This window comes from Leucoraja erinacea, chromosome 38 (assembly GCF_028641065.1).
Source record: "Leucoraja erinacea ecotype New England chromosome 38, Leri_hhj_1, whole genome shotgun sequence".
NCBI classification, from domain to species: domain Eukaryota; kingdom Metazoa; phylum Chordata; class Chondrichthyes; order Rajiformes; family Rajidae; genus Leucoraja; species Leucoraja erinaceus.
The window spans coordinates 2,791,975-2,803,456 of NC_073414.1; the positions used below are offsets into that span (position 1 = coordinate 2,791,975).

The window sequence follows — 11,482 nt, forward strand, 5'->3', positions numbered from 1 at the left end:
TTCATCACTCCACCACGTGGTGGTGCCGTCAGCTCAGTTTACCAGCTCACTTCCCAGGGCTGTGTTTCATTAGCCTTGTGTCCTCAAATGCACCCACATGCTTATTTCCACCCATCCTGTCATATCTTCCGTTGCAGGTTGAGGAGAAATCAAGTGCCTGAGTTAATTTGCAAGTGATTTAATCCTGTGGAGATGATTGAGATCAAGCTATATGTGCTTGTGTCCGTAGAATGTAAATAGCAACACTAGTGCACGCATTCTAATCACAACTACAGGAGTCCACTTGTGATCCTACAGTGGTTTATAGACATTGAATTACTTTGCTTCACCTCACTGCTGTAATGTAGCAAATCACCAGCTGATGACAATAGGCAATAGACGCAGGAGTAGGTCATTCGGCCCTTCGAGCCAGTACCGCCATTCAATGTCTGAAGAAGGATTTCGGCCCGAAACGTTGCCTATTTCCTTCACTCCATAGATGCTGCTGCACCCGCTGAGTTTCTCCAGCATTTTTGTGTACCGGCCATTCAATGTGATCATGGCTGATCATCCCCAATCAGTACCCCGTTCCTGCCTTCTCCCCATTTCCCCTGACTCCGCTATTTTTAAGAGCCCTATCTAGCTCTCTCTTGAAAGCATCCAGAGAACCAGCCTCCAGCACCCGCCCTCTGAGGCAGAGAATTCCACAGACACCGATGTCAGGTTTGTACTTTTGTTAGTTAGACACAAAATGCTGGAGTAACTCAGCGGGACAGGCAGCATCTCTGGAGAGAAGGGATGGGTGACGTTTCGGGTCGAGACCCTTCTTCAGACTGATGTAAGGGGAGTGGGCGGGACAGAGATAGAATGTAGTCAGAGACGGTAAGACTAGTGGGAGAACTGGGAATGGGGAGAGGATGGAGAGAGGGGGAAAGCAAGGGTTATCTGAAGTTAGAGAAGTCAATGTTCATACCGCTGGGATGTAAACTACCCAAGTGAAATATGAAGTGCTGTTCCTCCAATTTGCTCTAGGCCTCACTCTGACAATGGAGGAGGCCCAGGACAGAAAAGTCAGATTGGGAATGGGAGGGGGAGTTGAAGTACTTATGTTCTTTGCGGCAAGATCGCTGCTGTTTACCAGCCCAGCCTTTGAAGTATAATTGCTACAGTCTACAATTAATCAGCAGTGTCCAGGGGCACTCAGTCTGTCCCCTTCAAAGTCTCAGAAGGAGCAGTCGTTTTTATTAGTTTTAATTTCAGAGATACAGCGCGGAAACAGGCCCTTCGGCCCAGCGAGTCGGCACCGACCAGCGATCTCCCTACACACTCTAGGGACAATTTACACATGTATACACCAAGCCAGTTAACCTACAAACCTGCACGTTTTAGGAGTGCTGGAGGAAACCGAATATCTCAGAGAAAACCCACGCAGGTCACGGGGAGAAAGAACAAGGGGGCACAGTTTAAGGATAAGGGGGAAATCTTTTAGGACATAGATGAGAAAAGCATTTTTCTCATCTCCTGAGATGTCAGGACTTTCATATGAAGAAAGACTGGATAGACTCGGCTTGTACTCGCTAGAATTTAGAAGATTGAGGGGGGGGGATCTTGTAGAAACTTACAAAATACTTAAGGGGTTGGACAGGCTAGATGCAGGAAGATTGTTCCCGATGTTCGGGAAGTCCAGAACAAGGGGTCACACAGTTTAAGGATAAGGGGGAAGCCTTTTAGGACCGAGATGAGAAAAGCATTTTTCACACAGAGAGTGGTGAATCTGTGGAATTCTCTGCCACAGAAAGTAGTTGAGGCCACACAGTTCATTGGCTATATTTAAGAGTGAGTTAGATGTGGTCCTTGTGGCTAAAGGGATCAGGGGGTATGGAGAGAAGGCAGGTACAGGATACTGAGTTGGATGATCAGTCATGATCATATTGAATGGCGGTGCAGGCTCGAAGGGCCGAATGGCCTCTACTCCTGCACCTATTGTCTATGTTTGTATGTACAGGCAAGCACCCGTAGTCAGGATCGTACCCGGGTCTCTGGCGCTGTGAGGCAGCAACTCTACCGCTGCGCCACTGTGCTGCCACGCTGTAGTCGGTTCTAACCCACCGTGTCGGTTTTGAATCGCAGGGAGCTGCTGAAGGACGATCCTTTCTTCTACGTCCCAGCGGTGATCGACGAACTCACAACAAAGCGGGTTCTTACCGCGGAACTGGTGACGGGCCTGCCCTTGGACAAGTGTGACGGGCTCGACCAGCGCACTCGAAACAAGGTTCGAATGCAAATTACCTGCTGCTTCTCGCATCACCCAGCTCCCTCTTTCCCCCCCACTAAAGTCCGAGCCTGCCCAACCTTTCTCAACAGCTCACGCCCTTGAGTCCTGGCAGCATCCCCTCTCCCATTGGGCAAGAGTATTGTGTGCAGTTTTGGTCCTTCCTAATTTGAGGAAGGACATTCTTGCTATTGAGGGAGCCCAGCGTAGGTTTACAAGCTTAATTCCCGGGACTGTCATATGCTGAGAGAATGGAGCAGCTGTGGGCTTGTACACTCTGTGGAGTTTAGAAGGATGAGAGGATATCTCATTGAAACATATAAGATTGTTAAGGGCTTGGACACGCTAGAGGCAGGAAACATGTTCCCGATGTTGGGGGAGTCCAGAACCAGGGGCCACACACAGTTTAAGAATAAGGAGTTGGCCATTTAGAACGGAGACGAGGAAACACTTTTTCCAAATGGCCTACTCCTGCACCTATTGTCTATTGTCTATTAGAGGTACAGAAGTGTGAAAACGCACACCTCCAGATTCAGGGACAGTTTCTTCCCAGCTGTAATCGGGCAACTGAACCATCCTATCACCATCTAGAGAGCAGTGCTGAACTCCTATCTGCCTCATAGGAATCCCTCGGACTATTTTTGATCAGACTTTACTGGACTTTGTCTTGCATTAAACGTTATTCCATTTACCCTGTATCTGTACACTGTGGACGGCTCGATTGTAATCATGTATTGTCTTTCCGCTGACTGGTTAGCAGGCAGCAGAGGCTTTTCGCTGTACCTCGGTACACGTGACAATAAATCCAACTAAACATCCTTGTAAATCTTCTCTGCACTCTGTCCAGAATGTCTTCTTTCTCACAGCAGGTGAATAATTGAGGGGATTAATTTATAACATTTAGCGCTTGTCGCGAGTGATTCATGAGAATGTGACGTATTTTTGTTTTCCTACGCATCCTTGCTTTGCTCAAGGGTCTTTGTATTCTGATTTTCAGATTTGCTCCGGCATCCTCGAACTCTGCCTGCGGGAAGTCTTTGAGTTCCGCTTCATGCAGACCGACCCTAACTGGGCCAATTTCTTCTTCGATGCGGAGAAAGGGAAGGTGAGAAGGCGGCAAGGTGGTCCAGCGGGTAGAGCCTCTGCCTTAATGCACCGGAGACCCGGGTTCGATCCTGACCACGGGCTCTGTCTGTACGGAGTTTGTGTATTCTCTCTCTGTGACCTCGTGGGTTTTCTCCAGGTACTCCGGTTTCCTCCCACACTCCAAAGACAGTTCTCGACCCGAAACATCACCCATTCCTTCTCTCCAGAAACGCTGCCTGTCATAGAAACATAGAAATTAGGTACAGGAGTAGGCCATTCGGCCCTTCGAGCCTGCACCGCCATTCAATTTGATCATGGCTGATCATCCAACTCAGTATCCCGTACCTGCCTTCTCTCCATACCCCCTGATCCCCTTAGCCACAAGGGCCACATCCAACTCCCTCTTAAATATAGCGTAGATTAATTGGCATTTAAAAACTGTGTAGGACAGAACTAGTGTACGAAGTGATCACTGGTCAGCATGGACCCAGTGGGCTGAAGGGCCTGTTTCCACAATGTATCTCTAAAAGTTAGACAAGATTCGCGATGAGCCGGATGTCCATGCTTGCTTCATTCCTAACCCCCCTGATTCCCAGGATGGTAACACACGCCAGCATCGGAGGGGAGATCATTGCTGCTTCCCCCATTTAAGAGAACCTGCCTCTCCAAAACGAAGCATGGCACTGTGGCACAGCGGGTAGAGTCGCTGCCTTACAGCGCTGGAGACCCGGGTTCGATCCTGACCACGGGTGCTGTCTGTACGAAGTTTGTACCTTCTCCCCGTGACCTGCGTGGGTTTTCTCCGGCTGTTTTTAGGTTAATTGCCGTCTGTAAATAAGTGTGTCGGGGATGGAGGTGAAAGTGATCTAACATAGAATGAGTGTGCAAGGGTGATCGATGGTCAGACAAAGGGCATTTTTCCATTAAGTATATTTCAATTTCAATTCCATTTAATTGAATAAGATCAGAGCATGATTAATTTAAAGATACAGCATGTAAACAGGCCCTTCGGCCCACTGAGTCCATGCTGCCCATTGATCACTTGTTCACACCAGTGAGTGCGTGGGCTTCCTCTGGATACTCCGGCTTCCTCCCACATCCCAAAGATGTGCGGGTTTGTGGGCTAATTGGCCACTCTGTAAATTGCCCCTAGTGGGTAGGGAGTGGATGAGAAAGTGGGATAACATGGGACTGGTGGGCTGAAGGGCCTGTTTCCTTGCTGTATCTTTCAATGAATCAAACTCTGATCTTATTAAATTGAATTGAATTGAAATATGCATCAAGGAAGTAAGCACTTCAGCCCACCAAGTCCACTCCGACCATCGATCACCCATGCACACAAGCCCTTAACAATCTTATCAGATTCAGATTCAGATTCACATTCAGATTCAATTTAATTGTCAGTGTACAGTACAGAGAGACAACGAAATGCATTTAGCATCTCCCTTGAAGAGCGACATAGCAAACGATTTGAATTAAAAAAAATAATAAGTGTCCGGGGGGGAGGGGGGTGGGTGATTGGCAGTCACCGAGGTACGTTGTTGAGTAGAGTGACAGCCGCCGGAAAGAAGCTGTTCCTCGACCTGCTGGTTCGGCAACGGAGAGACCTGTAGCGCCTCCCGGATGGTAGGAGGGTAAACAGTCCATGGTTGGGGTGAGAGCAGTCCTTGGTGATGCTGAGCGCCCTCCGCAGACAATGCCTTCCGGTCGGAGACAGAGCAGTTGCCATACCATACTGTGATGCAGTTGGTAAGGATGCTCTCGATGGTGCAGCGGTAGAAGTTCACCAGGATCTGAGGAGACAGATGGACCTTCTTCAGTCTCCTCAGGAAGAAGAGACGCTGACGAGCCTTCTTGATCAGAGTAGAGGTATTGTGGGTCCAAGAGAGGTCATCGGAGATGTTGACTCCCAGGAACCTGAAGCTAGAAACACGTTCCACCTCCTTATATGTTTCAATGAGATCCCCACTTCTTCTTTTGTGTGGCGTGCACAGCCTAAAGTTGTTGGACAACTTGTTCTATTTGATATTCCGTTTGTGCACGTCGAGTTGATTGCATTAGTCAAAACAGGGCGGGGACCACGTGAAGGTTGCAATCTTCCACCCCAGATATCCTCCCATCCTTCTAAACTCCAGAGCGTACAAGCCCACAGCCGCTCCATTCTCTCAGCATACGACAGTCCCGCCATCCCGGGAATTAACCTTGTAAACCTACTCTGGGCTCCCTCAATAGCAAGAATGTCCTTCCTCAAATTAGGGGACCAAAACTGCACACAATGCTCCAGGTGTGGTCTCACTAGGGCTCTGTACAACTGCAGCAGGACCTCTTTGCTCTATAGTTTATAGATATGATATGCCATTTATTGTCACTATACATGTACAGTGAAAATGAAAGCTGCTCGTACTCAGTGCATACATACAATTTAGCACAAAAAACAAGAAACAGAAAAAACAAAAAACAGAAGGGAGAAGGGGGGGGGGGGGGGATGGGGGCGGGAATAGGTGCACAATTTCTGCGGCGCTACATACATATATACATATATACAGATGGAAGTCCGTGTTGGGCAGTGTAGTCAGTGCATGTGTGAATTAGAATTAATAGTAGTTATAATTCTCGGAAAGCAACTATTCCTGAGTCTGTTTGTCCTGGATTTGATGCACCTATAGCGCCTTCCAGAGGGCAGCAGGTCGAACAGTCCAAACGCAGGATGGGAGCTGCGTTATAATTATACTTTATAATTTATTGTCAATTGTACCGAGGTAAAGTGAAAAGCTTTTTAGCGCGTTAAATGTGCAAACTCCACACAGACAGCAGGGGAGTCCAGGATTGAACCCGGGACTACCAGCTAAATTAACATGTACGACAGGCTACCTGTTGTAATGCTTCAATCAGCGGTTTAGACAACAGGATTTAACTTTGTATTTCCTGTTCCAACAGTTAACTCTATTGGACTTTGGTGCGAGCAGGGAATTTGATAAAGAATTTACAGATAACTACATTGAGGTATGTCAAATGATTCTTTGCTGTCCCTGTAGAATGTAAATCAAGTCCGTGGGAGTGGTGGGGAATGTGCTGTTGCTTTCCCAGACACTAGGTGGCCACCTAGAGTGATACAGTGTGGAAACAGGCCCTTCGGCCCAACTTGCCCACACTGGCAAACATGTCCCTGCTACACTAGTCCCTACACTAGGAGCAGAGAGGTTCTACTGCAGTTGTACAGGGTCTTGGTGAGACCACACCTGGAGTATTGCGTACAGTTTTGGTCTCCAAATCTGAGGAAGGACATTATTGCCATAGAGGGAGTGCAGAGACGGTTCACCAGACTGATTCCTGGGATGTCAGGACTGTCTTATGAAGAAAGACTGGATAGACTTGGTTTATACTCTAGAATTTAGAAGATTGAGAGAGGATCTTATAGAAACTTACAAAATTCTTAAGGGGTTGGACAGGCTAGATGCAGGAAGATTGTTCCCGATGTTAGGGAAGTCCAGGACAAGGGGTCACAGCTTAAGGATAAAGGGGAAATCCTTTAAAACCGAGATGAGAAGAACTTTTTTCACGCAGAGAGTGGTGAATCTCTGGAACTCTCTGCCACAGAGGGTTGTTGAGGCCAGTTCATTGGCTATATTTAAGAGGGAGTTAGATGTGGCCCTTGTGGCTAAGGGGATCAGGGGGTATGGAGAGAAGGCAGGTACGGGATACTGAGTTGGATGATCAGCCATGATCATATTGAATGGCGGTGCAGGCTCGAAGGGCCGAATGGCCTACTCCTGCACCTAATTTCTATGTTTCTATGTCCCACCTGCCCGCGTTTGGTCCATATCCCTCCAAACCTGTCCTATCCATGCACCTGTCTTACTGTTTCTTAAACGTTGGGATCGTCCCAGCCTCAACTACCTCCTCTGGCAGCTTGTTCCACATACATCCACCACCCTGAAAAAGTTACCCCTCAGATTCCTATTAAATCTTTTCCCCTTCACCTTGAACCTGTGTCCTCTGGTCCTCGATTCCCCTACTCTGGGCAAGAGACTCTGTGCATCTACCCGATCTAGGCAAGGCAAGGCAACTTTATTTATATAGCACATTTCATACACGAGGCAGACTCAAAGTGCTTCACATAAAAACATGTCATACAATAAAATGAAATAATAAAATGAAATAAAATAGAACTAAAAGAAAAGAAAAGCAAACTTAAAAATGCATTATAAAAAGTGCAAAAGTTAAAAGTGCAATGTAGTTAAGATTTAGCTGAAAGCTAAAGTAAACATAAAAGTTTTCAGCCTTGTTTTAAAAGTGGTCAAAGTTGAGGCAAGTCTTAAATCTTCAGGAAGTTTATTCCAGCTATTTGTTGCATAGTAACTAAATCCTGCTTTCCCATGTTTTGTATTTACTCTGGGCTATTCCTCTCATGATTGTGTACACCTCTATAAGATCACCCCTCAGCCTCCGGCACTCCATGGAATAGAGTCCCAACCTGCTCAACCTCTCCCTATAGCTCACACTCCTTACCTTGGAGGACTTACACAGTCCCCGCTGCACCAAAAAATCCCAGAGTATCATAAAGGACATTTCCCACTCCGGACACTCCCTGTTTGAACTGTTGCCGTCAGGCAGACGGTACAGATCTACAAGGACAAGGACGAACAGACTAAAAAACAGTTTTAACCCCACTGCTATAAAAGCACTAAATGTAGCCGACAAGTAAAAGAGGGGCCAGACATACTAAGGGAATGTGGTACACTGTGAAATCGACAGAAGGATGGCGGGTTGGGTGTTTATGCGTGCTATTTTCGTGATATTTATTTTCGTTGTTTATCTTTTAATATTTTATCTTGTATGTATCGTTAGCTTTTAGAAATGTTTGAATGGTGCACTGACTGGCTGACATTTTTAAATTTCGTTGTACATGGTTCATGTTACAATGACAATAAAGAAACTATTCTATTCCTGGCAACATATCGTAGACAAAAATGCTGGAGAAACTCAGTGGGCGAGGCAACATCTATGGAGCGAAGGAAATAGGCAACGTTTCGTCCCGAAACGTTGCCTATTTCCTTCGCTCCATAGATGCTGCCGCACCCGCTGAGTTTCTCCAGCAATTTTGTCTACCTTCGATTTTCCAGCATCTCCAGTTGCTCCTCGTAAAACCCCTTCACAATGGCTCAGTAGGTTCCCCACCCAACTGTGAATGTGAAAGGTTGACGGTTCTAATCCCACCCCAGACCCTGTTGTCACTTTTGCAATGAGCATAAATTGAACTATATGGGCACAGCAGGTTAGATACGATTCAGTTGGCAACGTCACGGACAAAAGGGAAGAGCTTTAGGGTGAGAGGAGCTAAGTGTGAAGGAGATGTGCAAGGCAGTTTCAGTGGCACAGCGGTAGAGTTGCTGCCTTACAGCGAATGCAGCACCAGAGACCCGGGTTCCTTCCCGACTACGGGTGCTGTCTGTACAGAGTTTGTACGTTCTCCCCGTGACCTGCGTGGGTTTTCTCCGGGATCTTCAGTTTCCTCCCACACTCCAAAGACGTACAGGTTTGTAGGTTAATTGGTTTGGTGTAAATGTAAATATTGTCCCTAGTGGGTGTAGGATAGTGTTAGTGTGCGGGGATCGCTGGTCGGCACGGACCTAGTGGGCCGAAGGGCCTGTTTCCGCGCTGTATTTCTAAGCTAAGCTAAAAAAAATCACGCAGAGAGTGGTGAATCTGTGGAACTCTCTGCCACAGAAGGTAGTTGAGGCCACACAGTTCATTGGCTATATTTAAGAGGGAGTTAGATGTGGCCCTTGTGGCTAAAGGGATCAGGGGGTATGGAGAGAAGGCAGGGATGGGATACTGAGTTGGATGATCAGCCATGATCATATTGAATGGCGAATGGTGCAGGCTCGAAGGGCCGAATGGCCTCTACTCCTGCACCTATTGTCTATGTTTCTAAAATGTTTTTTAAACAGTGGAAGGGTCTCTACCCAAAAGGTCACCCATTCCTTCTCTCCAGAGATGCTGCCTGTCCCGCTGAGTTACCCCAGCATTTTATGTCTATCTTTGGGCCTGTTGTATGCCTGACCCTACCCTGACCTCCATCTTTATTGTCACCTTCACCGTCTCCCGCAGGTGGTCCGAGCTGCTGCTGTCGGTGACCGCGGGAAGGTCCTCCAGAAATCCCGGGATCTGAAATTCCTGACTGGCTACGAGACAAAGGCAAGTCGGCGACCTGCTTGTGTGGCATGGAAAGTCGGGTGTAGCCCTCTAGGCAGCAGAGTGGCGCAGCGGTAGAGCTGCCCTCTCACAGCGCCAGAGTCCCGGGTTCGATCCTGACCACGTACCTGCTACCCGTACAGAGTTTGTACGTTCCTCCCCAGACCTCGTGGGTTTTTACCGGGTGCTCCGGTTTCCAGCCACATACCAAAGGCGCGCAGGTTTGTCAGATGTGAATTTGATTGTGTAAAATTGTGTAAGGTCCCAAGTGTGTAGGATAGTGTGAGTGTTCGGGGTAATCGCTAGTTGCTGGGCCAAGGGGACTGTTTCCGCGCTGTATCTCTAAACTAAATTAAACTAATGTTGACCCGAAACTTCACCTACTTCCTTTCTCCAGAGAAGGATCCAGACCTGCTGAGTTACTCCAGCACTTTGTGTTTTGCTCGAGAGCTTAGCATGTCGTGTTGTGGTTCAGCAGCAGGTGGCAGGTTGTCATTTCTGACCCCTCCAATAGATGATAGACAACAGGTGCAGGAGCAGGCCGTTCGGCCCTTCGTGCCAGCACCGCCATTCAATGTGATCATGGCTGATCATCCCCAATCAGTACCCCGTTCCTGCCTTCTCCCCATATCCCCTGACTCCGCTATTTTTTAAGAGCCCTATCTAGCTCTCTCTTGAAAGCATCCAGAGAACCTGCCTCCACCGCCCTCTGAGGCAGAGAATTCCGCAGACTCTCCACTCACTGTGAGAAAAAGTGTTTCCTCGTCTCCGTTCTAAATGACTTACCCCTTATTCTTAAAACATTATTCTCCCTGCCACAGAAGGTCGTTGAGGCCAGTTCAGTAGCTATACTCCTTATTCTTAAACTGTGTGGCCCCTGGTTTTTGACTCCCCCAACATCGGGAACATGTTTCCTGCCTCTAGTATGTCCAAGCCCTTAACAATCTTATATGTTTCAATGAGAACACCTCTCATCCTTCTAAACTCCAGAGTGGACAATTCCTTCTCTTCGGAGATGCTGCCTCAGTTACTGCAGCATTTTGTGTCCATCTTCGGTGTAAACCAGCATCTGCAGTTGCTTCCTACATGTTTCATAGCAAAAGGATTTGAGTATAGGAGCAGTGAGGTTCTACTGCAGTTGTACCGGGTCTTGGTGAGACCACACCTGAAGTATTGCGTTAAGTTTTGGTCTCCTAATCTGAGGAAAGACATTCTTGCCACAGAGGGAGTACAGAGAAGGTTCACCAGACTGATTCCTGGGATGTCAGGACTTTCATATGAAGAAAGACTGGACAGACTCGGCTTGTACTCGCTAGAATTTAGAAGATTGAGGGGGGATCTTATAGAAACTTACAAAATTCTTAAGTGGTTGGACAGACTAGATGCAGGAAGATTGTTCCCGATTTTGGGGAAGTTCAGAACAAGGGGCCACAGTTTAAGGATAAGGGGGAGATCTTTTAGGACCGAGATGAGAAAAACATTTTTCACACCAAGAGTGGTGAATCTGTGGAATTCTCTGCCACAGAAGGTAGTTGAGGCCACACAGTTCATTGGCTATATTTAAGAGGGAGTTAGATGTGGCCCTTGTGGCTAAAGGGATCAGGGGGTATGGAGAGAAGGCAGGGATGGGATACCGAGTTGGATGATCAGCCATGATCATATTGAATGGCTTGTGGCTAAAGGGATCAGGGGGTATGGAGAGAAGGCAGGGATGGGATACTGAGTTGGATGATCAGCCATGACCATATTGAATGGCTTGTGGCTAAAGGGATCAGGGGGTATGGAGAGAAGGCAGGGATGGGATACTGAGTTGGATGATCAGCCATGACCATATTGAATGGCTTGTGGCTAAAGGGATCAGGGGGTATGGAGAGAAGGCAGGTACAGGATACTGAGTTTGATGATCAGCCATGATCATATTGAATGGCTTGTGGCTAAAGGGATCAGGGG

General features: G+C 47.5%; 1 protein-coding gene across 2 annotated transcripts in view; it reads left to right on the plus strand.

The window, feature by feature from the left end:
• Positions 1–11,482, plus strand: part of coq8b (coenzyme Q8B) — a 31,954-nt gene that overhangs the window by 19,619 nt on the left and 853 nt on the right. Inside the window, exons 11-14 of one of the 2 annotated variants that reach the window (XM_055663611.1) lie at positions 2,110–2,251; positions 3,249–3,356; positions 6,275–6,340; positions 9,449–9,535. In XM_055663611.1, coding sequence (XP_055519586.1) covers positions 2,110–2,251; positions 3,249–3,356; positions 6,275–6,340; positions 9,449–9,535 — 403 coding nt within the window. The remainder of the gene's footprint in view (positions 1–2,109; positions 2,252–3,248; positions 3,357–6,274; positions 6,341–9,448; positions 9,536–11,482) is intronic. The other variant, XM_055663612.1, reaches the window with a different exon arrangement.